The following is a 27,933-nucleotide window of genomic DNA, read 5'->3' on the forward strand; positions in this document are numbered from 1 at the left end:
CCTATTTCCACCCTTTTTTCTGGCAACTACTCCTCCCACATTTTTCTATCCACTTCAACCGTTTTATCGTCAAAACATTCTTCTTAATTAGGATAAAAAAACAAAGTTGTTTTTTGAACTGGAAAAATTCCCGATTTTCCCGAAATTCCAGGAATTCAGTAACACCATTTCTCAATTCAACATTTCGCAACCGATTTGAAAAATTCCAACACCAACCGTTTCAACTCATTCAGACCATTCAAGTTTTTTACCATTTTCAAACAAATTCCCAGATTTCCCGAAATTCCCAAATGTTTTGGAAATCCCCAATGAAATTAATGGGACATTCTTCGAAGTTCCACAACTTCCACATTTTTCATCTGATTCAAACTGTTCCAACTTCAAAATATTCAGCCTGTTTGGGAATTGTGTGCTCTACTTCTACAATTCTAAAAAATTCCAGGATTTCAGTTCAACTTCAACATTGGAGCATTAACACGCAATTCCTTCAAGAATTGCCTCATCTAGTTTGTTTTTAATCTTCATTATTTACTTCGTTATTACAGTATGTCTCCATATATATATATATATATATATATATATATATATATATATATATATATATATATATATATATATATATATTTTTTTTTTAAATTAATTTTGGCCAAAGGGGGCGCATTTCAATTTTTTACAAACATTTGTTATTACATTTGTTGGCCAGAGGGGGTGCACCTCACATTTTTCACACACACTTGTTATTTCATATGTTGACCAGAGGGGGATCACTTTTAAAAGCGACACACAGTCAATTTGAAAAATCCCTCCTTTTTGGAACCACTCTCATTTTAGTGTTTTTGTTCATCCTATGGTCACATACGGGACGCGGGTTGTCTTACGTCAGCACCGGAAGTCGTAAAATCAGCTGTTCACCTGGCGTTTTTTTTCCGGGGATGAACAGGGAAGTCCTTCTTTAGCTGCCGTCTTGTTTTATCATATATTGCTGCCTTTGCACCTGTCAATGTTTACTTTTATATGCACATGCACATTAAATAATGATAAATGATAAATGGGTTGTACTTGTATAGCGCTTTTCTACCTTCAAGGTACTCAAAGCGCTTTGACACTACTTCCACATTTACCCATTCACACACACATTCACACACTGATGGAGGGAGCTGCCATGCAAGGCGCTACCAGCACCCATCAGGAGCAAGGGTGAAGTGTCTTGCTCAGGACACAACGGACATGACGAGGTTGGTACTAGGTGGGGATTGAACCAGGGACCCTCGGGTCGCGCACGGCCACTCTTCCATTAAATCAACAAAAAAAATCCTGACTTTGGAGCAATGTTCACGGACTCTAGCATTTGGCTCTCTGTCAGATGCAATGGTTTTCCGTATTGGGACCATGATTTATGTCCTAAATTGTCCTCATATGGAGGCTACTTTTCCTTCAAGAAGGGTAAAAATACAAGAAAACACACACACACACACACACACACACACACACACACACACACACACACACACACACACACACACACACACACACACACACACACTTGTGGACGCTTTCCAGTCTGTTACCGGGATCTGTGCTTGTAGACCACATGACCGTTTTGCTTTTTCTTTGGCGTCCAAACGGGGGAGGATTTGCTATCACAAAGGTACTTGCTACACGATGTGGCGTGGTGGTGGTGGTGGTGGTGGTGGTGGGGGGGGAGGGTGGGGCGTTAAAAAAGAAAAGGATGGAACAAGTAAGGTTGGAGGACAAATAAAGAGGTGAAAGAAAAGTGAACATTTGCAGAAAAAAACGAGACATCCACTAAAATGTACACTTGGTGTGTTTTGACTCAAATATAAGACGCTCATTATTCCAACTGTAGACGTTTGTGAGTGCACACCAGCGGGTGGCGCCAAATAACTTTAGAGATGTTATCCCTGGGACTCATACACACACCGGGTCCGCCAGAGCATAAGAAGAGGGAGCAGGAGGGATCAGCATTGCCAACTTGGCGACTTCCTGCTGTTTAAAGCTTTAAACCGGAAGTAGAAGTGCCATTCTGTACTCGAGCGTTTCTACTCGTACGGATTCTCCATTCATCGCTCCGAGCAACGTTTGTAAGTTTTACAATGCAACTAAAACAATTCTTACTTACTAAACCGCAAGTAAGAATAAAAACTCTTTGTCCGAGAAGCGACCTGCGACAAAACCCAGTTGAGACTTTTGGACTGAAAGTACGTGCTGCTCTTCTCAACGAGCAACGGGGTGCTACTTTACACGGCGATTTCAGTAACTCCAAATTTGGTCGTAGCAACTACAACTGAGATGCACGTTACAATCATAAAGGTGGTGTGTGATAAGTACAATATTTACAATATTAACACTTTGTGGGGCGCAACAAGAAACCAAAAAAAAACGTAATAAACTTAACACGACTGCAGAGGAGTACAAACTCTTCGCGTTGGGGGCTGCATTGGGCTAAACAAATTTGGCCGGGGGCCAAAAGCATGAAAAAAAAAAAAAAAAAAAAAAAAAAAAAAAAAATTTAATATGTATATATATATATATATATATATATATATATATATATGTACCTTAGGTCAGGAAAAAGTGTGTGTTTAGTGTGTAACAGCACAAAGTGTGTGTTCAGTGTGTAACGGCACAAAGTGTGTGTTCAGTGTGTAACGGCACAAAGTGTATAGTAAGCGTGTAATGGCACAAAGTGTGTGTTCAGTGTGTAACAGCACAGAGTGTGTGTTCAGTGTGTAACAGCACAAAGTGTGTGTTCAGTGTGTAACAGCACAAAGTGGGTGCTCAGTGTGTAACGCCACAAAGTGTGTGTTCAGTGTGTAACGGCACAAAGTGTGTGTTCAGTGTATAACAGCACAAAGTGTGTGTTCAGTGTGTAACGGCACAAAGTGTGTGTTCAGTGTGTAACAACACAAAGTGTGTGTTCAGTGTGTAACAACACAAAGTGTGTGTTCAGTGTGTAACAACACAAAAGTGTGTGTTCAGTGTGTAACAACACAAAGTGTGTGTTCAGTGTGTAACGACACAAAGTGTGTGTTCAGTGTGTAACGGCACAAAATGTGTGTTCAGTGTGTAACGGCACAAAGTGTGTGTTCAGTGTGTAACGACACAAAGTGTGTGTTCAGTGTGTAACGGCACAAAGTGTGTGTTCAGTGTGTAACAACACAAAGTGTGTGTAACAGCTCACTCTGTGGCGGAGGGTGAGTTGTGCAGCGTGGGGATGCTGCCCTGCCTGTTGTGGTGTTGCAGTTTGGGCGAAGGCGGCAAAGCGTCGGCCATTTCTTCCATCTCGTCCACGGCCGACTGCGACTTGGTTTTCTTCTTGCTGAAGGCGTGCTTGAAGGAGCTGCGCAGCTGAAGGCAGAGAGGAGGAGAGGACGGAGGTCAATGGATCCGCCTCTTAAAGCAAGAAGGCGGCGTGCCTGCAGGATCTCTGCCGGCGGAGATAGGAGGAAGGTCGATATCAAGGTCAATATCGAGGTCAATATCAAGGTCAATATCAAGGTCAATATCAAGGTCAATATCAAGGCCACAAGTGAAGATAAAAAAAGGGTTTAATGATGGCGGAACAGACATTGGCCGGGCAGCCGAGTACATGCTGACAAGAGGAGAGGACGGAAAGAGGGAACTCAGGAAGGAAGGAAGGAAGGAAGGATCTCAGGAAGGAAGGAAGGAAGGAAATCAGGAAGGAAGGAACTCAGGAAGGAAGGAAAGAACTCAGGAAGGAAGGAAGGAAGGAAGAAAGGAAGGAAGGAAGGAACTGAGGAAGGAACTCAGGAAGAAAGGAAGGAAGGAAGGAAGGAACCCATGATGGAAGGAGGGAACTCAGGAAGGAAGGAAGGAAATAACTCAGGAACTCAGGAACTCAGGAAGGAAGGAAGGAAGGAAGAAAATCAGGAAAGAAGGAACTCAGGAAGGATCTCAGGAAGGAAGGAACTCGGGAAAGAACTCAGGAAGGAACTCAGAAAGTAAGGAACTCAGGAAGGAAGGAACTCAGGAAGAAACTCAGGAAGGAAGGAACTCAGAAAGAAAGAAAGAAAGAAAGAAAGAAAGAAAGAAAGAAAGAAAGAAAGGAAGGAAGGAGGAAGGAACTCAGGAAGGAAGGAACTCGGGAAAGAACTCAGGAAGGAACTCAGGAAGGAAGGAACTCAGAAAGTAAGGAACTCAGGAACTCAGGAAGAAACTCAGGAAGGAAGGAACTCAGGAAGAAAGAAAGAAAGAAAGAAAGGAAGGAAGGAAGGAAGGAAGGAAGGAAGGAAGGAAGGAAAGAAAGAAAGAAAGAAAGAAAGAAAGAAAGAAAGAAAGAAAGAAAGAAATAAAGAAAGAAAGAAAGGAAGGAAGGAAGGAAGGAAGGAAGGAAGGAAGGAACTCAGGAAGGAAGGAACTCAGGAACTCAGGAAGGAAGGAACTCGGGAACTCAGGAAGGAAGGAAGGAAGGCAAGTATAGACTCAGGAAGGAACTCAGGAAGGAAGGAAGGAAGGAACTCAGGAAGGAACTCAGGAAGGAACCCAGGAAAGAACTCAGGAAGGAACTCAGGAAGGAAGGTACTCAGAAAGTAAGGAACTCAGGAAGGAAGGAACTCAGGAAGGAACTCAGGAAGGAACTCAGGAAGGAACTCAGGAAGGAAGGAACTCAGAAAGAAAGAAAGAAAGAAAGAAAGAAAGGAAGGAAGGAAGGAAGGAAGGAAGGAAGGAAGGAAGTAAGGAAAGAAAGAAAGAAAGAAAGAAAGAAAGAAAGAAAGGAAGGAAGGAAGGAAGGAAGGAAGGAAGGAAGGAAGGAAGGAAGGAAGGAACTCAGGAAGGAAGGAACTCAGGAACTCAGGAAGGAAGGAACTCGGGAACTCAGGAAGGAAGGAAGGAAGGCAAGTATAGACTCAGGAAGGAACTCAGGAAGGAAGGAACTCAGGAACTCAGGAAGGAACTCAGGAAGGAACCCAGGAAAGAACTCAGGAAGGAACTCAGGAAGGAAGGTACTCAGAAAGTAAGGAACTCAGGAAGGAAGGAACTCAGGAAGGAACTCAGGAAGGAACTCAGGAAGGAAGGAACTCAGAAAGAAAGAAAGAAAGAAAGAAAGAAAAAAAAGAAAGAAAGAAAGGAAGGAACTCAGGAAGGAATTCAGGAACTCAGGAAGGAACTCAGGAAGGAAGGAACTCAGGAAGGAACTCAGGAAGGAACTCAGGAAGAAACTCAGGAAGAAACTCGGGAAGGAAGGAACTCAGGAACTCAGGAAGGAAGGAACTCAAGAAGGAAGGAAGGAACTCAGGATGGAAGGAACTCAGGAAGGAACTCAGGAACTCAGGAAGGAAGTAACTCAGGAAGGAACTCAGGAAGGCAGGAACTCAGGAAGGAAGGAACTCAGGAAGGAAGGAAAATATAGACTCAGGAAGGAACTGAGGAAGGAAGGAAATCAGGAAGGAACTCAGGAAAGAAGGAACTCAGGAAGGAAGGAAGGAAGGAAGGAAGGAAGGAAGGAAGGAAGGAACTCAGGAAGGAAGGAAAGTATAGCCCCAGGAAGAAACTCAGGAAGGAAGGAACTCAGGAAGGAACTCAGGAAGGAACTCAGGAAGGAAAGAACTCATAAAGGAAGGAACTCAGGAAGGAACTCAGGAAGGAAGGAAGGAAGGAAGGCAGAAGGCTCAGATGATGGACAAACACACTGCACACATTCAAGAAGGCACTGCAGGCTTCACTGACCTGAGCTGGGATGGAATCAGCCACCTGAAGATGGAGAACACACTTAGTGTTAAGCACACACACCACTGAGTACACTGAGTACACTGAGCAAACTAAGTACACAAATTACACTAAGTACACTGAGCACACTGAGTACACTGAATACATGGAGTACAATAAGTACACTAAGTACACTGAGTACACAAATTACACTAAGTACACTGAGTACACTGAGTACACTGAGTACAATGAGTACACTAAGTATACTAAGTTCACTGAGTACACTGAGTACAATGAGTACACTAAGTACACGGAGTACACTGAGTACAATTAGTATACTGAGTACACTTCCACCCATTTGGGCTTTTTTCAGGGCCGATACTGCTTATTAGTAGTCAAGGAGGCCGATACTTGGAGGTGATATTCACTTGCAGTAAAAGATGAACATTATAAGTCAGTAAACATCTGGCCAAGACTTTACTTTGTTTTTGAACATTATTTTGTAGGAAAGGTGGGACTAGCAGCGACATAATGTTTGATGTTGTGTTGAATTTATCATCAAAATCACCTTTATTACGTGTGTCTACGAGGGAAGTCAACATTTTATTTCAAAATATGGAAAATCTCCTGGAAAAATGGTCAACCTAAGACTATTTGACCATCATCTACTCCATTTTATAGCATTTTATAACACTTTATGGATCGAATACATTGTAAGATCTCTGAAATATTGTCAACATTGACATTAAAAACAATTCTGGGCTCCTTCACGTAGATTATAGTTGAGACATTTCAAGTATGAGAATGTGTGAGCTGCTGCCTGATCTTCTCTACCTATATATTCATCTCACGTTTGTCAACATGTTCATATTCATGTCCGTCCATCTCTGTCGCGTCATCCTATCAAATGACGGAACATGAAACTCGTGGCGCTCCTTTTAACTCAGGAAGGAAGGAAGGAAGGAAGGAAAGAAAGAACTCGGGAAGGAAGGAATTCAGTAACTCAGGAAGGAACTCAGGAAGGTAGGAACTCAGGAAGGAACTCAGGAAGGAACCCAGGAAGTAAGGAAGGAAGGAAGGAAGGAAGGAACTCAAGAAGGAAGGAAGGAAGGAAGGAAGGAAGGAACTCAGGAAGGAAGAAAGGAAGAAAGGAAGGAAGGAACTCAGAAAGGAAGGAAGTAACTCATGAAGGAAGGAAGGAAGGAAGGAAGGAAAGAAGGAAGGAAGGAAGGAAGGAAGGAAGGAAGGAAGGAAGAAAGGAACTCAGAAAGGAAGGAAGGAACTCATGAAGGAAGGAAGGAAGGAAGGAAGGAAGGAAGGAAGGAACCCAAGGAGGAAAGAAGGAAAAAAGGAAAGTAGGAACTCAGGAAGGAACTCAGGAAGAAACTCTGGAAGGAAGGAAGGAAGGAAGGAAGGAGGGAAAGAAGGAAGGAAGGAAGGAAATCAGGAACTCAGAAAGGAAGGAACTCAAGAAGGAAGGAAGGAAGGAAAGAAGGAACTCAGGAAGGAACTCAGGAAGGAAGGAAGGAAGGAAGGAAGGAAGGAAGGAAGGAAGGAAGGAAGGAGGGAAAGAAGGAAGGAAGGAAGGAAGGAGGGAAAGAAGGAAGGAAGGAAATCAGGAACTCAGAAAGGAAGGAACTCAAGAAGGAAGGAAGGAAGGAAGGAAAGAAGGAACTCAGGAAGGAATTCAGGAAGGAAGAAAGCAAGGAACTCAGGAAGGAAAGATAGGAAGGAAAGATGGGAAGGAAGGAAGGAAGGAAGGAAGGAAGGAAGGAAGGAAGGAAGGAAGGAAAGAAGGAACTCAGGAAGGAATTCAGGAACTCAGGAAGGAACTCAGAAAGGAAAGATAGGAAGGAAGGAAGGAAGGAAATAAATCAGGAAGGAAGGAACTCAGGAAGAAACTCAGGAAGGAACTCAGGAAGGAAGGAAATCAGGAACTCGGGAAGGAAGGAAGGAAGGAAGGAACGAACGAACAAATGAACTCAGGAAGGAAGGAAGGAAGGAAGGAAGGAAGGAAAGGACTCGGGAAGGAAGGAACTCGGGAAGGAAGGAAGGAAGGAAGGAAGGAAGGAAGGAAGGAAGGAAGGAAGGAAGGAAGGAACTCAAGAAGGAAGGAACTCAGGAAGGAACTCAGGAAGGAACTCAGGAAGGAACTCAGGAAGGTAGGAAGGAAAGAAGGAACTCAGGCAGGAAGGAAATCAGGAAGGAAGGAACTCAGGAAGGAAGGAAATCAGGAAGGAAGGAACTCAGGAAAGAAGGAAGGAACTCAGGAAGGAAGGAAGGAATGAAGGAACTCTACCTATATATTCATTTCATGTTTGTCAACATGTTCATATTCATGTCCGTCCATCTCTGACGGAACATGAAACTCGTCGCGCTCCTTTTAATGAGCCCACACTCCGCATGTTGCGGGCCGAGGCTTGTGGAGCGACTTCATTGCTGCGGTAGGCAAAACAAACAAAACGGGGACCGAGACGACGCCAGGCTACTTTACACCTTTTGTTTACACCCTCTTTTTGTGCCCTCGTGTGCATTCTCCTTTCCATCCTTTGTAACTGAGCTACTGTGTGGAACAATTTCCCCTGTGGATCATTAAAGTTAGTCTAAGTCTAAGTAAAGAAGAACAAAAACTGGATTTCACGGCCCAAAATTGGAAGTTTAGACAGGCAGGCAGAGGATACGCACTGTCGGCCACCAGCACTGCAAGGCATACTTGCCAACTCTCCCGGATTTTCCGGGAGACTCCTGGAATTCAGCGCATCTCCCGAAAACCTCCCGGGACAAATTTTCTCCTGAAAATCTCCCGAAATTCAGGCGGAGCTGGAGGGGGTGTGGCCTCCATGCGGACCTGAGTGACGTGTCAACAGCCTGTTTTCACATCCGCTTTCCCACAATATAAACAGCGTGCCTGCCCAATAACGTTATAACTGTAGAATGATGGAGGGTGAGTTCTGGGTTTCTTATGTGGGTTTATTGTTAGGCAGTTTCATTAACGTCCTCCCAGCGCGGTAACAACACACAACAACAGCAGTCACGTTTTGGTCTACCGTAAAGCAGTTCGTCTGCCGTAAACAGCAATGTTGTGACACTCTTAAACAGGAAGATACTGCCATCTACTGTACATGCATATGTGACAATAACATCTAGGGCTTTTAGAGAGTGCAGTGCACAACTGCGCACACAACAAGGAGATGAAGCAGACAATGACAGAAACAATGAGTAGATGAGTGTTATGTGTGTGTATATGTGTAAATAAATGAACACTGAAATTCAAGTATTTCTCTTATTTATTATATATATATATATATATATATATATATATATATATATATATATATATATATATATATATATATATATATATATATATATATATATATATAGCTAGAATTCACTGACAGTCAAGTATTTCTTATATATATATATATATATATATATATATATATATAAAATACTTGACTTGGTGAATTCTAGCTGTAAATATACTCCTCCCCTCTTAACCACGCCCCCAACCACGCAGTGACGTGCAGTCACTAGAGGCAGGTGAGGCGAGGCCTCACCTGCCATCATGGAAAGAAAAAAAATGTAAAAAGAAAAAAATATATATTAAATTGTCAAATGTATCCAGTGATTATACTATAAAGTTATTTTCCATTTAACTTCACCAGTTTTAGATTATTTTTATTCAAAATCGCTGAATTTTCACATTTGCCGTTCAAATACTGAGAAGAGACGGTGCGGTGAACAGCAGCCAGTCGAGGGACGTCACTCAGTGCCTCAACATGGACGGACTCGGGTAACTGCTGGTCTGCTGTGCAGTGAGACCGTATTGCTATATGAATTATATTATACATTTCCATAGTTTAGTTAGCTGAGGTATATAATGTACAGTGTATTTTGTCAACAACTGTATGTGTGTAACGTATTTCTTGTGCTGAGCAATCATAAAACGGCTGCAAAAGACGCACTGGCTGAGGCTCGCCTCCTGCACCCCCGCCGTAGAATGCACGGCAACCCCTGACGGGAGTGTTATATCAACTAAAGCCCACACTTAAACGTTCCACGTGCAAGATTGAATCTATTTAAAAAAGTTATTTCATAAGAAGCCAAAAAGTGCAAAAACAATAATGTTGGTGTCGGAGGAGTTGTGAATGACTGCAGGGCCACAACATTAGGTACACCTGCAGACTGCAGGTGTACCTAATTCACAACTCCTCCAACACGAACATTATTGTTTTTGCACTTTTTGGCTTCTTATTAAATAACTTTTGTAACCTATTTTTATGGGCTTTCCTCTTTGTGATGTTAAGTTCCTGTTATGCGCTGTTATACAGTATATGCCTTGAGCTCTTATTTTGAAGGCGCTAAGAGCGGAAGTGATGTCACGTTGCGGAGGTTTTTGAAAGAAGGTAAATAAAGTGGTCCTCGTGTAAACTGGAGCCTCCGTGTTTGTTATTTTGTAGTTTCATACAGTATAGGCGACATTTATAAACCCTCGGTTACACTTTTTTAAATAGATTCAATCTTGCACGTGGAAAGTTGAAGTGAGGGCTTTAGTTGATATAACACTCCCGTCAGGGGGTTCATTAATCCAGCACAACAGCGGCGCATTTATAAGTAAAGGTAAGACCATAATAACGTTTTTTTATTAAATGTGCTTTTTTGTGTGCTACAGTTTGTATGTGTAAAGTTAAAGTTAAGTTAAAGTACCAATGATTGTCACACACACACTAGGTGTGGTGAAATTTGTCCTCTGCATTTGACCCATCCCCTTGTTCACCCCCTGGGAGGTGAGGGGAGCAGTGGGCAGCAGCGGCGCCGTGCCCGGGAATAATTTTTGGTGATTTAACCCCCAATTCCAACCCTTGATGCTGAGTGCCAAGCAGGGAAGAATGCTGGTATGAGCTTTTAAACATAACCCGTTAACTGCTGCCAATCAAATGGTGAATAAGATACCCTTTAGGGTTCATATGTTTGTAAATCTGACTGTGAGGAAGTCAGTGCCTCACCAGCCATCAACCTCACCGCACGTCACTGCAACCACGCCCCCGTGGTTTGTGGTCCCCTTTATAAAGTTTGACAGAAGAAAGTTAAAAGGTAAAAAAGTCCCCATTTTAACAGAAGAAAGTATCAAAGAAGAGAAGAATAAGTGATTATTACATTTGAACAGAAGTGTAGATAGAACATGTTAAAAGAGAAAATAAGCAGATATTAACAGTAAATGAACAAGTAGATTAATAATCAATTTTTACAGCTTGTCCTTTATAATGTGTACAAAATAATAGGTGTATAAATGACACAATATGTTACTGCATAGACTAATTAGGAGTCTTTGTTTGTTTACTTACTACTAAAAGACAAATTGTCTAGTATGTTCACTATTTTATTTAAGGACTTAATTACAATAATAAACATATGTTTCATGTACACTAAGATTTTTTTGTTAAAATAAAGCCAATAATGACATTTTTTTGTGGTCCCCCTTATCTTGAAAAGTATCGAAAGGTATCGAAATACATTTTGTATTTGTGTTTAATTTATCATCAAAAACATCAAACACCTTTATTACGTGTGTCTAAGAGTTTCTAGTAAAACGCACAAAGATACATTATTTCAGGCATTATTAGACATTTTGCAAGTTTGGTTTAGGAGTTATGTTTAAATACATTTTTATTGCTTTTTTCGCATTATCTAAGAACATTACTGTCATCTTGAGTAAAAAAAAACAAATTTTTGTGTTTGCAAACCTTACAAAAGCTCATGTTTCTAGGAAAACTCACATAGATACATTTTTACAGGCATTATTAGACATTTTGCATATTTGGTATTGGAGTTATGTTTAAATACATTTTTATTGCTTTTTTCGCATTATCTAAGAACATTACTGTCATCTTGAGTAAAAAAACAAATTTTTGTGTTTGCAAACCTTACAAAAGCTCATGTTTCTAGGAAAACTCACATAGATACATTATTCCAGGCATTATTAGACATTTTGCATGTTTGGTTTTGGAGTTAAGTTTAAATAACTGTCATATTTTGTATGACAGTTATACTGTCACATTGAGTAAAAGAAATAGTTTTTGTATTTGCAAACCTTATGAAAGATGATTTTTCTATTAAAACTCACAACGATACATTATTCCAGGCATTATTAGACCTTTTGCATGTTTGGTTTAGGAATTATGTTTAAATACATTTGTATTGCTTTTTTTCCCCGCATTCTCAGGATTCTAAGAACATTACTGTCATATTGAGTAAAAAACATTTTTTTTATATTTGCAAACCTTACAAAAGCACTGGATTCTAGTAGAACTCACATAGATACAATATTCCAGGCATTATTAGACATTTTGCATGTTTGGTTTAGGAGTTATGTTTGTATCATTTTTTATTGCTTTTTTTGCATTATCTCAGGATTCTAAGAACATTACTGTCATATTGAGTAAAAAAACACATTTTTGTGTTTGCAAACCTTACAAAAGCATTTGTTTCTAGTAGAACTCACATAGATACATTATTACAGGCATTATTAGACAATTTGCATGTTTGGTTTAGGAGTTATGTTTATATAATTGTCATATTTTGTATGACAGTTACACTGTCATATTGACAAAAAAACAAACAAATTTTTGTCTTTGCAAACCTTATGAAAGACAAATTTTCTATTAAAATTCACAACGATTCATTATTCCAGGCATTATTACACATTTTGCATGTTTGGTTTAGGAGTTATGTTTAAATAAAATGTTATTGCTTTTTTCGCATTATCTCAGGATTCTATGAACATTACTGTCATATTGAGTAAACAAACACATTTTTGTGTTTGCAAATCTTACAAAAACATTTGTTCCTAGGAAAACTCACAAAGATACACTATTACAGGCATTATTAGCTGTTTTGCAGGTTTGGTTTTGGAGTTATGTTTAAATAACTGTCATATTGAGTATGACAGTTGTACTGTCATATTGAGTAAAAAAAACAAATTTTTGTCTTTGCAAACCTTATGAAAGATCATTTTTCTATTAAAACTCACAACGATTTATTATTCCAGGCATTATTAGACATTTTGCATGTTTGGTTTAGGAATTATGTTTAAATACATTTGTATTGCTTTTTTTTCTCGCATTCTCAGGATTCTAAGAACATTACTATCATATTGAGTAAAAAACATTTTTTTGTATTTGCAAACCTTACAAAAGCACCGGATTCTAGTAGAACTCACATAGATACAATATTCCAGGCATTATTAGACATTTTGCATGTTTGGTTTAGGAGTTATGTTTGTATCATTTTTTATTGCTTTTTTCGCATTATCTCAGGATTCTAAGAACATTACTGTCATATTGAGTAAAAAAACACATTTTTGTGTTTGCAAACCTTACAAAAGCATTTGTTTCTAGTAGAACTCACATAGATACATTTTTACAGGCATTATTAGACATTTTGCATGTTTGCTTTAAAAGTTATGTTTATATAATTGTCATATTTTGTATGACAGTTACACTGTCATATTGACAAAAAAACAAACTAATTTTTGTCTTTGCAAACCTTATGAAAGACACATTTTCTATTAAAATTCACAACGATGTATTATTCCAGGCACTATTAGACATTTTCCATGTTTGGTTTAGGAGTTATGTTTGAATAATTTTGTATTGCTTTTTTCGCATTATCTCAGGATTCTAAGAACATTACTGTCATATTGAGTTAAAAAACAAATTTTTGTGTTTGCAAACCTTACAAAAGCACCTGATTCTAGTAGAACTCACATAGATACATTATTACAGGCATTATTAGACATTTTGCATGTTTGCTTTAGGAGTTATGTTTATATAATTGTCATATTTTGTATGACAGTTACACTGTTATATTGACAAAAAAACAAACTAATTTTTGTCTTTGCAAACCTTATGAAAGACACATTTTCTATTAAAACTCACAACGATGTATTATTCCAGGCACTATTAGACATTTTGCATGTTTGGTTTAGGAGTTATGTTTAAATAAAATGTTATTGCTTTTTTCGCATTACCTCCGGATTCTAAGAACATTACTGTCATATTGAGTAAAAAACGAATTTTTGTGTTTGCAAACCTTACAAAAACATTTGTTTCTAGGAAAACTCACAAAGATAGCCATTTTGCATGTTTGGTTTAGGAGTTATGTTTAAATAACTGTCATATTGAGTATGACAGTTATACTGTCATATTGAGTAAAAAAAATAGTTTTTGTATTTGCAAACCTTACAAAAGCATTTGTTTCTAGTAAAACTTACATAGATACATTATTACAGGCATTATTAGACATTTTGCATGTTTGGTTTTGGAGTTATGTTTATATAATTGTCATATTTTGTATGACAGTTACACTGTCATATTGACAAAAAAACAAACACATTTTTGTCTTTGCAAACCATTATGAAAGACACATTTTCTATTAAAATTCACAACGATGTATTATTCCAGGCACTATTAGACATTTTGCATGTTTGGTTTAGGAGTTATGTTTGAATAATTTTGTATTGCTTTTTTCGCATTATCTCAGGATTCTAAGAACATTACTGTCATATTGAGTAAAAAACTATTTTTTTGTATTTGCAAACCTTACAAAAGCACCGGATTCTAGTAGAACTCACATAGATACAATATTACAGACATTATCAGACATTTTGCATGTTTGGTTTAGGAGTTATGTTTGAATAATTTTGTATTGCTTTTTTCGCATTATCTCAGGATTCTAAGAACATTACTGTCATATTGAGTAAAAAAACTAATTTTTGTCTTTGCAAACCTTATGAAAGACACATTTTCTATTAAAATTCACAACGATGTATTATTCCAGGCATTATTAGACATTTTGCATGTTTGCTTTAGGAGTTATGTTTATATAATTGTCATATTTTGTATGACAGTTACACTGTCATATTGACAAAAAAACAAACTAATTTTTGTCTTTGCAAACCTTATGAAAGACACATTTTCTATTAAAATTCACAACGATGTATTATTCCAGGCACTATTAGACATTTTGCATGTTTGGTTTAGGAGTTATGTTTGAATAATTTTGTATTGCTTTTTTCGCATTATCTCAGGATTCTAAGAACATTACTGTCATATTGAGTTAAAAAACAAATTTTTGTGTTTGCAAACCTTACAAAAGCACCTGATTCTAGTAGAACTCACATAGATACATTAGTACAGGCATTATTAGACATTTTGCATGTTTGCTTTAGGAGTTATGTTTATATAATTGTCATATTTTGTATGACAGTTACACTGTTATATTGACAAAAAAACAAACTAATTTTTGTCTTTGCAAACCTTATGAAAGACACATTTTCTATTAAAACTCACAACGATGTATTATTCCAGGCACTATTAGACATTTTGCATGTTTGGTTTAGGAGTTATGTTTAAATAAAATGTTATTGCTTTTTTCGCATTACCTCAGGATTCTAAGAACATTACTGTCATATTGAGTAAAAAACGAATTTTTGTGTTTGCAAACCTTACAAAAACATTTGTTTCTAGGAAAACTCACAAAGATAGCCATTTTGCATGTTTGGTTTAGGAGTTATGTTTAAATAACTGTCATATTGAGTATGACAGTTATACTGTCATATTGAGTAAAAAAAATAGTTTTTGTATTTGCAAACCTTACAAAAGCATTTGTTTCTAGTAAAACTTACATAGATACATTATTACAGGCATTATTAGACATTTTGCATGTTTGGTTTTGGAGTTATGTTCATATAATTGTCATATTTTGTATGACAGTTACACTGTCATATTGACAAAAAAACAAACAAATTTTTGTCTTTGCAAACCTTATGAAAGACAAATTTTCTATTAAAATTCACAAAGATTCATTATTCCAGGCATTATTAGACATTTTGCATGTTTGGTTTAGGAGTTATGTTTGAACACATTTGTATTGCTTTTTTCGCATTATCTCAGGATTCTAAGAACATTACTGTCATATTGAGTAAAAAAACAAATTTTTGTGTTTGCAAACCTTACAAAAACATTTGTTTCTAGGAAAACTCACATAGATACATTATTACAGGCATTATTAGACATTTTGCATGTTTGGTTTTGGAGTTATATTTAAATAACTGTCATATTTTGTATGACAGTTATACTGTCATATTGAGTGAAAAAAATTGTTTTTGTATTTGTAAACCTTATGAAAGATACATTTTCTATTAAAACTCACAACGATTTATTATTCCAGGCATTATTAGACATTTTGCATGTTTGGTTTAGGAGATATGTTTAAATACATTTTTATTGCTTTTTTCCGTATTATCTCAGGATTCTAAGAACATTACTGTCATATTGAGTAAAAAAAACGAATCTTTGTGTTTGCAAACCTTACAAAAGCTAATGTTTCTAGTAAAACGCACAAAGATATATTATTCCAGGCATTATTAGACATTTTGCATGTTTGGTTTTGGAGTTATGTTTAAATAACTGTGATATGCACCCCTATCTTAGCGTCCCTTCACTGGCTCCCTGTGCGTTACCGTATCAATTTTAAACTCCTTTTATTTGTTTTTAAATGTCTAAACAACCTCGCGCCAACCTATCTCTCTGACCTCCTTCAGCCTTACTGCCCCACCCGATCCTTAAGATCAGCCGATCAGCTGCTGTTGACGGTCCCTGACACAAGGCTGAAGCTTAGAGGTGACAGAGCTTTCGCCGTTGCTGCTCCCAAGCTCTGGAACGACCTACCTCTGAGTGTTAGACAAGCCTCCTCTCTTCCTGTTTTTAAATTTCTCTTAAAAACATACTTTTATTCCATGGCTTTTAACACTGAGTGATATCCATCCTGCAATGGTGCCCCATAATACACCTGCTGTGATCCTGTTTTTATGTTTTTATTAATTCTATTTTAATTATTTATTTTTTATCGTGTTCTGTTTGTGTTGTGTTGTGTTTGCTCGGTACTCGTTTTATCTTTTAACCTGTTCATTGTACAGCACTTTGGCTACCCCTGTGGTAAATTTTAAATGTGCTTTATAAATAAAGTTGATTTGATTTGATTTGATATTTTGTATGACAATTATACTGTCATATTCAATCAATCAATCAATGTTTATTTATATAGCCCTAAATCACAAAAGTCTCAAAAGGCTGCACAAGCCACAACGACATCCTCGGTACAGAGCCCACATAAGGGACGTCGATGTGAATGACTATGAGAAACCTTGGAGAGGACCGCATATGTGGGTAACCCCCATATTGACAAAAAAACTAACTCATTTTTGTCTTTGCAAACCTTATGAAATATAATTTTTCTATTAAAACTCACAACGATTTATTATTCCAGGCATTATTAGACATTTTGCATGTTTGGTTTAGGAGATATGTTTAAATACATTTTTATTGCTTTTTTCCGCATTATCTCAGGATTCTAAGAACATTACTGTCATATTGAGTAAAAAAAACGAATCTTTGTGTTTGCAAACCTTACAAAAGCTAATGTTTCTAGTAAATCGCACAAAGATATATTATTCCAGGCATTATTAGACATTTTGCATGTTTGGTTTTGGAGTTATGTTTAAATAACTGTCATATTTTGTATGACAATTATACTGTCATATTCAATCAATCAATCAATGTTTATTTATATAGCCCTAAATCACAAAAGTCTCAAAGGGCTGCACAAGTCACAACGACATCCTCGGTACAGAGCCCACATAAGGGACGTCGATGTGAATGACTATGAGAAACCTTGGAGAGGACCGCATATGTGGGTAACCCCCATATTGACAAAAAAACTAACTCATTTTTGTCTTTGCAAACCTCATGAAAGACAAATTTTCTATTAAAATTCACAACGATTTATTATTCCAGGCATTATTAGACATTTTGCATGTTTGGTTTCGGAGTTATGTTTAAATAAAATGTTATTGCTTTTTTCGCATTATCTCAGGATTCTAAGAACATTACTGTCATATTGAGTAAAAAACAAATTTTTGTGTTTGCAAACCTTACAAAAACATTTGTTTCGAGGAAAACTCACAAAGATACCTTGTTACGGGCATTATTAGCCATTTTGCATGTTTGGTTTTGGAGTTATGTTTAAATAACTGTCATATTGAGTATGACAGTTATACTGTCATATTGAGTAAAAAAACACATTTTTGTCTTTGCAAACCTTATGAAAGATCATTTTTCTTTTAAAACTCACAACAATTTATTATTCCAGGCATTATTAGACATTTTGCATGTTTGGTTTAGGAGTTATGTTTAAATACATTTTTATTGCTTTTTTTCCACATCGATACATTATTACAGACATATGTTTAATGTACCCTAAGATTTTTTTGTTCAAATAAAGCCGATAATACCATTTTTTTGTGGTCCCCTTTATTTAGAAAAGTATCAGGATAATAAAAATTGGTATCATGACAAGTCTAAAGTGTACTCAATGAAAGGAAGGAAGTCATCAGCTTCTTATTCCACTTGTTTGTGCGAATGACTCGTGAATGAATTCCTTCATCAAGCTGCATCCAGTAGATTGCCAAGGATGCAGACACGTTTAAAAAAAGCAAGCAAAGGAAGACACGCCAGTCATTTTTCCAGCGATAAGTACGTGTGAGGGGATTTCAAGCCGTCCTTTTGAGTCCGTGCCTGGGATTAAAAGCCTTTTAAAAAAGCACTTTGACAGCAAGGGAGAGTGTTTGCTACTTCCAGCCCCTGGAGTCAAGAAGCACTTGTCTACACTTTTACTTCCAGACGTCAGCCCTGCACTTTTTGCAGCAGCCTCGTCTGCATGACGAGGTTCGCATTAACTCACCCAGTTCTTCTTCTTCTTCTTGTTCTTGTCCTCGCCGTCCTTGCCCAGGCTGCCCATGCTGGAGTGGCTGGCCGCGCTGTTGATGCTCGACATGCTCTCCGACGAGTGCTGCCGTCTGATGCGCAGATCTGAGAGACACAGCGGAATGGGATCGTTCCACGTGAGCGTCGCCGTATCGCTAAAGGCGACGACGCCGGGGCTTACCTTTGTGCTGGTGGTCCGGGCCGTTGAGCGCCACCTGTATGGCCGTCTGGGCGTCGGTGTTCTGGGTCTTCAGCGACTCTATGGTCTCCCTCAGCTCAACCAATTCAGACTCCTGAGGGAAAAGAAGCATGTTCAAACCCCGTTTCCATATGAGTTGGGAAATTGTGTTAGATGTAAATATAAACGGAATACAATGATTTGCAAATCATTTTCAACCCATATTCAGTTGAATATACTACAATAACAACATATTTGATGTTCAAATTTTTGCAAATAATAATGAACTTAGAATTTCATGGCTGCAACACGTGCCAAAGTAGTTGGGAAAGGGCATGTTCACCACTGTGTTACATGGCCTTTCCTTTTAACAACACTCAGTAAACGTTTGGGAACTGAGGAGACACATTTTTGAAGCTTCTCAGGTGGAATTCTTTCCCATTCTTGCTTGATGTACAGCTTAAGTTGTTCAACAGTCCGGGGGTCTCCGTTGTGCTATTTTAGGCTTCATAATGCGCCACACATTTTCAATGGGAGACAGGTCTGGACTACAGGCAGGCCAGTCTAGTACCCGCACTCTTTTACTATGAAGTCACGTTGATGTAACACGTGGCTTGGCATTGTCTTGCTGAAATAAGCAGGGGCGTCCATGGTAACGTTGCTTGGATGGCAACATGTGTTGCTCCAAAACCTGTATGTACCTTTCAGCATTAATGGCGCCTTCACAGATGTGTAAGTTACCCATGTCTTGGGCACTAATACACCCCCATACCATCCCAGAGGCTGGCTTTTACACTTTGCACCTTAAAACAATCCGGATGGTTCTTTTCCTCTTTGTTGCGGAGGACACGACATCCACAGTTTCCAAAAAAACAATTTGAAATGTGGACTCGTCAGACCACAGAATACTTTTCCACTTTGTATCAGTCCATCTTAGATGAGCTCGGGCCAAACCAAGCCGGCGGCGTTTCTGGGTGTTGTTGATAAATGGCTTTAGCTTTGTGAAGTGAAGTGAATTACATTTTATAAAGCGCTCTTTCTCAAGTGACTCAAAGTGCTTTTACATAGTGAAACCTAACATATCTAAGTTACATTTAAACCAGTGTGGGTGGCACTGGGAGCAGGTGGGTAAAGTGTCTTGCCCAAGGACACAACGGCAGTGACTAGGATGGCGGAAGCGGGGATCGAACCTGCAACCCTCAAGTTGCTGGCACGGCCAACCGAGCTATACCGCCCCAACTTTGTAGAGTTTTAACTTGCATTTACAGATGTAGCGATTAACTGTAGTTACCGACAGGTTTTTTTTTAAGTGTTCCTGAGCCCATGTGGTGATATCCTTTACACACTTGGTGCAGTACCGCATCAATCAATATCATGGCTTACATGCAGTGATTTCTCCAGATTCTCTGAACCTTTTGATGATATTACGGAGCGTAGATGGTGAAATCCCTAAATTCCTTGCAATAGCTGGTTGGGAAAGGTTTTTCTTAAACTGTTCAACAATTTGCTCACGCAATTGTTGACAAAGTGGTGACGCTCGCCCCATCCTTGTTTGTGAATGACTGAGCATTTCATGGAATCTACTTTTATACCCAATCATGGCACCCACCTGTTCCCAACTAGCCTGTTCACCTGTGGGATGTTCCAAATAAGTGTTTGATGAGCATTCCTCAACTTTTTCAGTCTTTTTTGCCACTTGTGCCAGCTTTGTCGAAACATGTCGCAGGCAAGAAAATCTAAAAGAGCTAATATTTGCCAAAAAATAACAAAGTTTTCCAGTTTGAATGTTAAATATCTTGTCTTTGCAGTCTATTCAATTGAATATAAGTTGAAAAGGATTTGCAAATCATTGTATTCTCTTTTTATTTACCATTTACACAATGTGACAACTTCACTATTTTTGGGTTTTGTACATTTTGAACGCACATCTCCAATTGTTAAATATTACAAATACATTTCTACTAAGATCTTAAAGGCCTACTGAAATGTGATTTTCTTATTTAAACGGGGATAGCAGGTCCATTCTATGTGTCATGCTTGATCATTTCGCGATATTGTCATATTTTTGCTGAAAGGATTTAGTAGAGAACATCGACGATAAAGTTCGCAACTTTTGGTCGCTGATAAAAAAAGCCTTGCCTGTACCGGAAGTAGTAGACGAGTAGCGTGACGTCACAGGTTGTGGAGCTCCTCACATTTGCACATTGTTTACAATCATGGCCACCAGCAGCGAGAGCGATTCGGACCGAGAAAGCGACGATTTCCCCATTAATTTGAGCGAGGATGAAAGATTTGTGGATGAGGAAAGTGAGAGTGATTCAGATAGGGAAGATGCTGTGAGAGGCGGGTGGGACCTGATATTCAGCTGGGAATGACTAAAACAGTAAATAAACACAAGACATATATATACTCTATTAGCCACAACACAACCAGGCTTATATTTAATATGCCACAAATTAATCCCGCAAAACAAACACCTCCCGTCCATATAACCCGCCAATACAACTCAAACACCTGCACAACACACTCAATCCCACAGCCCAAAGTACCGTTCACCTCCCCAAAGTTCATACAGCACATATATTTCCCCAAAGTTACATACGTGACATGCACATAGCGGCACGCACGTACGGGCAAGCGATCAAATGTTTGTAAGCCGCAGCTGAATGCGTACTCACGGTACCGCGTCTGCGCATCCAACTCAAAGTCCTCCTGGTAAGAGTCTCTGTTGTCCCAGTTCTCCACAGGCCAATGGTAAAGCTTGACTGTCATCTTCCGGGAATGCAAACAATGAAACACCGACTGCGTTTGTGTTGCTGCAGTCGGCCGCAATACACCGCTTCCCACCTACAGCTTTCTTCTTTGCTGTCTCCATTGTTCATTGAACAAATTGCAAAAGATTCACCAACACAGATGTCCAGAATACTGTGGAATTCTGCCATGAAAACAGGCGACTTAATAGCTGGCCACCATGCTGTCGCAAAATGTCCTCCACAATCCGTGACGTCATCATACCGAGACGTTTTCAGCAGGAAATTTCGCAAGAAGTGTGGTTTTCGTCCTGGTCGTGGAACTGTGGACCAGCTCTATACTCTCGGCAGGGTCCTTGAGGGTGCATGGGAGTTTGCCCAACCAGTCTACATGTGCTTTGTGGACTTGGAGAAGGCATTCGACTGTGTCCCTCGGGAAGTCCTGTGGGGAGTGCTCAGAGAGTATGGGGTATCGGACTGTCTGATTTTGGCGGTCCGCTCCCTGTATGATCTGTGTCAGAGCTTGGTCTGCATTGCCGGTAGTAAGTCGGACACGTTTCCAGTGAGGGTTGGACTCCGCCAAGGCTGCCCTTTGTCACCCATTCTGTTCATAACTTTTATGGACAGAATTTCTAGGCGCAGTCAAGGCGTTGAGGGGATCCGGTTTGGTGGCTGCAGGATTAGGTCTCTGCTCCTGATGGCTTCATCTGGCCAGGATCTTCAGCTCTCACTGGATCGGTTCACAGCCAAGTGTGAAGCGACTGGGATGAGAATCAGCACCTCCAAGTCCGAGTCCATGGTTCTTGCCCGGAAAAGGGTGGAATGCCATCTTCGGGTTGGAGAGGAGACCCTGCCCCAAGTGGAGGAGTTCAAGTACCTCGGAGTCTTGTTCACGAGTGAGGGAAGAGTGGATCGTGAGATCGACAGGCGGATCGGTGCGGCATCTTCAGTAATGCGGACGCTGTATCGATCCATTGTGGTGAAGAAGGAGCTGAGCCGGAAGGCAAAGCTCTCAATTTACCGGTCGATCTACGTTCCCATCCTCACCTATGGTCATGAGCTTTGGGTTATGACCGAAAGGACAAGATCACGGGTACAAGCGGCCGAAATGAGTTTCCGGTTTGGTGGCTGCAGGATTAGGTCTCTGCTCCTGATGGCTTCATCTGGCCAGGATCTTCAGCTCTCACTGGATCGGTTCACAGCCGAGTGTGAAGCGACTGGGATGAGAATCAGCACCTCCAAGTCCGAGTCCATGGTTCTTGCCCGGAAAAGGGTGGAATGCCATCTTCGGGTTGGAGAGGAGACCCTGCCCCAAGTGGAGGAGTTCAAGTACCTCGGAGTCTTGTTCACGAGTGAGGGAAAAGTGGATCGTGAGATCGACAGGCGGATCGGTGCGGCATCTTCAGTAATGCGGACGCTGTATCGATCCGTTGTGGTGAAGAAGGAGCTGAGCCGGAAGGCAAAGCTCTCAATTTACCGGTCGATCTACGTTCCCATCCTCACCTATGGTCATGAGCTTTGGGTTATGACCGAAAGGACAAGATCACGGGTACAAGCGGCCGAAATGAGTTTCCTCCGCCGGGTGTCGGGGCTCTCCCTTAGAGATAGGGTGAGAAGCTCTGCCATCCAGGGGGAGCTCAAAGTAAAGCCACTGCTCCTCCACATCGAGAGGAGCCAGATGAGGCGGTTCGGGCATCTGGTCAGGACGCCACCCGATCGCCTCCCTCGGGAGGTGTTTCGGGCACGTCCGACCGGTAGGAGGCCACGGGGAAGAGGAAGACCCAGGACACGCTGAGAAGACTATGTCTCCCAGCTGGCCTGGGAACGCCTCGGGATCCCCCGGGAGGAGCTGGACGAAGTGGCTGGGGAGAGGGAAGTCTGGGCTTCCCTGCTTAGGCTGCTGCCCCCGCGACCCTGCCTCGGATAAGCGGAAGAAGATGGATGGATGGATGGATATTTCGCGTGAAATTTAAAATTGACTGTATTGGCCGTATTGGCATGTGTTGCAATGTTAAGATTTCATCATTGATATATAAACTATCAGACTGCGTGGTCGGTAGTAGTGGCTTTCAGTAGGCCTTTAATAACTCCCGCTACATGACAATGCTAGCGATGGGTTGACTGGTTAACCAGTGCAAATGTGGCATAAACCGCCCTATTAATGAGGTCTTTGTGTGTGTGTAGCAGTTGTCACCATGGAGACGCTCCTTTCCCTCCGCCCCTTAAACAGATCAATACTTCTCTACAATCCGGTCTCTTGTCTTTTGCTGCAATGGGTCTTTTCTTTCTCTGAAATCCCTTCCACTTTTCTTTCCGAAGACACCCGGGTTATCTTTGGGGGTTTAGGAACATGCGGCGCTGTACATCAAACTATGCAGTGTTGCTGCTCTTAACCTAATCGTGTTGTTCTTTGAGACGATGACAATAAATTGAGTAGAATTCAATTGACTAAGTGACGCGGGAACGAAGCGACTTTCGGGCTTATGGACAAAGCGCACACCCCCAAGCGTACCAGCAAAGGGTTTTGGTGTGTCGTAAATACAGTCGTGGTCAAAAGTTTACGTACACTTGTAAAGAACATGATGTCATGGCTGTCTTGAGTTTCCAATCATTTCTACAACTGATGTAACTGCTTGAATTTTTGACCACAAAATTGGTGCAGTTCAGCTAAATGTGTTGCTTTTCTGACATGGACTTGTTTCTTCAGCATTGTCCACACGTTTAAGTCAGGACTTTGGGAAGGCCATTCTAAAACCTTCATTCTAGCCTGATTTAGCCATTCCTTTACCACTTTTGACGTGTGTTTGGGGTAGGGATGTCCGATAATGGCTTTTTGCCGATATCCGATATTGTCCAACTCTTTAATTACCGATACCGATATCAACCGATACCGATATCAACCGCAGTCGTGGAATTAACACATTATTATGCCTAATTTGGACAACCAGGTATGGTGAAGATAAGGTACTTTTTAAAAAATTAATAAAATAAAATAAATAAATTTAAAAAAAAATCTTGAATAAAAAAGAAAGTAAAACAATATAAAAACAGTTACATAGAAACTAGTAATGAATGAAAATGAGTAAAATTAAGTGTTAAAGGTTAGTACTATTAGTGGACCAGCAGCACGCACAATCATGTGTGCTTACGGACTGTATCCCTTGCAGACTGTATTGATATATATTGATATATAATGTAGGAAGCAGAATATTAATAACAGAAAGAAACAACCCTTTTGTGTGAATGAGTGTAAATGGGGGAGGGAGTTTTTTTTTGGGGTTGGTGCACTAATTGTAAGTGTATCTTGTGTTTTTTATGTTGATTTAATAGAAAAATGTAAATAAAAACAAAAACAACAACAACAAAAAACAATACCGATAATAAAAAAAACGATACCGATAATTTCCGATATTACATTTTAAAGCATTTATAAGCCGATAATATCGGCAGGCCGATATTATCGGACATCTCTAATTGGTATGGGCTGATCTCCTGAAATTTCAGTCAAACTTATATAATTTATAATATAACTTATAATATTCCTATTCTGTCTTGATGGTCCTTCTTACTCAGCATTAGGGATGTCCGATAATGGCTTTTTGCCGATATCCAATATTCCGATATTGTCCAACTCTTTAATTACCGATACCGATATCAACCGATACCGATATCAACCGAAACTGATATATACAGTCGTGGAATTAACACATTATTATGCTTCATTTGGACAACCAGGTATGGTGAAGATAAGGTCCTTTTTTGAAATATTAATAAAATAAAATAAGATAAATAAATTAAAAACATTTTCTTGAAAAAAAAAAATGAAAAAAAAAGTAAAACAATATAAAAAAAGTTTTTTTGGGTTGGTGCACTAATTGTAAGTGTATCTTGTGGTTTTTATGTTGATTTAATAAAAAAAACAACAACAAAAAAAACAAAAAAACGATACAGATAAAAAAACGATACCGATAATTTCCGATATTACATTTTAACGCATTTATCGGCCGATAATATCGGCAGGCTGATATTTTAGGACATCTCTAGTTTGAGGTCATTGTCCTGTTGGAAGACCCAACTGCGCCCAAGACCCAACCTCCGGGCTGATGATTTTAGCTTGTCCTGAAGAATTTGGAGGTAATCCTCCTTTTTCATTGTCCCATTTACTCTCTGTAAAGCAGCAGTTCCATTGGCAGCAAAACAGGCCCAAAGCATAATACTACCACCACCATGCTTGACGGTTGGCAGGTGTTCCTGGGATTAAAGGCCTCTCCTTTTCTCCTCCAAATATATTGCTGGGTATTGTGGCCAAACATCTAAAAACATTTTTCATCTAGAACAGGGGTGTCAAACTCAAATACAGAGTGGGCCAAATTGTAAAACTGAACAAAGCCGCGGGCCAAGGTTGAGCAAATGAACCTTTTAATAGGGACCCAAACAAGCTTTGCATTAAATATTGAACAATCAAGGCTTATATAACTTTATAGTGACATGCAAAATCCAGTTTCAAATAATAATAATAATAATTCAAAGGCATATCAAATACAATTTAAATAAAAATTGAATGCCTCTTTTCTATTTGCAGCCTTCTGAGGTAAATATCAACATTAACTTTTTCCACAGGCTTATAAATTTCAAAATAAAATAATGAATAAACCAACCATTCATGACTTTAAACTGCTCAGTTTGCCAGACACTGATCTAATCTGATGTGCCCAAGCCAGATACCTGCCATCTTTTCTTGGATGCTAGTTCATTAGGCTTTGAGCTGAGGCAACCTTCATTATCGAACGAAGGTGTTCATCAGTCATTATATCTCGTACTCCAGTCTTGGGGGCGTGCCTTAAAGGCACTGCTTTTAACGTCCTCTACGAGCTGACGTCACGTTCGCTTTTCATCCCTTCTAACAACGTGCCCGCCCAGTCACAAGATATGAGCGGCTCATGTACGCACACACACGTAAATGCAAATCATACTTCATCAACAGCGATACAGTTTACACTGAGAGTGGCCGTATAAGCAACTTTAACACTGTTAAAAATATACGCCACACTGTGAACCCACACCAAACAAGAATGACAAACACATTTCGGGAGAACATCCGCACCGTAACACAACATAAACACAACAGAACAAATACTCAGAAACCTTTGCAGCACTAACTCCTCCGGGACGCTACAATATACACCCCCGCTACCTCCAAACAACGCCGCCCCCTCCCCCCACACACACACATACACACACCTTGTAGCGTCAGGTTCCAGGTGTTGTGCCGGATAATGCACCCCCGGCGTAGAATGCACCCCCTGACGGGAGTGTTATATCAACTAAAGCCCACACTTAAAGTTTCCACGCGCAAGATTGAATGTATTTGAAAAAGTTATTTAATAAGAAGCCAAAAAGTGCAAAAAGAATAATGTTCGTGTTGGAGGAGTTGTGAATGAATGAAATATGAAATCCGTGCTGCAGTCGCTGCTGGGCCACAACAACAGCGATACAGTTTACACTGAGAGTGGCCGTATAAGCAACTTTAACACTGTTAGAAATATACGCCACACTGTGAACCCACACCAAACAAGAATGACAAACACATTTCGGGAGAACATCCGCACCGTAACACAACATAAACACAACAGAACAAATACCCAGAAACCTTTGCAGCACTAACTCCTCCGGGACGCTACAATATACACCCCCGCTACCTCCAAACAACGCCGCCCCCTCCCCCCACACACACACATACACACACCTTGTAGCGTCAGGTTCCAGGTGTTGTGCCGGATAATGCACCCCCGGCGTAGAATGCACCCCCTGACGGGAGTGTTATATCAACTAAAGCCCACACTTAAAGTTTCCACGCGCAAGATTGAATGTATTTGAAAAAGTTATTTAATAAGAAGCCAAAAAGTGCAAAAAGAATAATGTTTGTGTTGGAGGAGTTGTGAATGAATGAAATATGAAATCCGTGCTGCAGTCGCTGCTGGGCCACAACAACAGCGATACAGTTTACACTGAGAGTGGCCGTATAAGCAACTTTAACACTGTTAGAAATACACGCCACACTGTGAACCCACACCAAACAAGAATGACAAACACATTTCGGGAGAACATCCGCACCGTAACACAACATAAACACAACAGAACAAATACCCAGAACCCTTTGCAGCACTAACTCTTCCGGGACGCTACAATATACACCCTCGCTACCTCCAAACCCTGTAGCCCCTCCCACCCCCCCCCCACACACACACCTTGTAGCGTCAGGTTCCAGGTGTTGTGCCGGATAATGCACCCCCGGCGTAGAATGCACCCCCTGACGGGAGTGTTATATCAACTAAAGCCCACACTTAAAGTTTCCGCAATTTTAATCGCATTATTAGTTCCCACAAGCATACATATCTCACTCACGCTACAGTACACACATCAATAGGGACTGGAGGTCGGCTGTAACGGCTGACCTCCTAATTTTAACTACACAGTAGACACTCTGGGG

At 39.9% G+C, this 27,933-nt stretch overlaps 1 protein-coding gene across 1 annotated transcript in view; it reads right to left on the minus strand.

Moving 5' to 3' along the window:
• Positions 1-27,933, minus strand: part of nav3 (neuron navigator 3) — a 571,589-nt gene that overhangs the window by 38,742 nt on the left and 504,914 nt on the right. Inside the window, exons 25-28 of the mRNA XM_072913146.1 lie at positions 18,697-18,808; positions 18,493-18,620; positions 5,710-5,733; positions 3,203-3,369 (exon numbers count right to left, since the gene is read on the minus strand). Coding sequence (XP_072769247.1) covers positions 3,203-3,369; positions 5,710-5,733; positions 18,493-18,620; positions 18,697-18,808 — 431 coding nt within the window. The remainder of the gene's footprint in view (positions 1-3,202; positions 3,370-5,709; positions 5,734-18,492; positions 18,621-18,696; positions 18,809-27,933) is intronic.

Source organism: Nerophis lumbriciformis, linkage group LG05, assembly GCF_033978685.3.
Source record: "Nerophis lumbriciformis linkage group LG05, RoL_Nlum_v2.1, whole genome shotgun sequence".
Classification (NCBI taxonomy): domain Eukaryota; kingdom Metazoa; phylum Chordata; class Actinopteri; order Syngnathiformes; family Syngnathidae; genus Nerophis; species Nerophis lumbriciformis.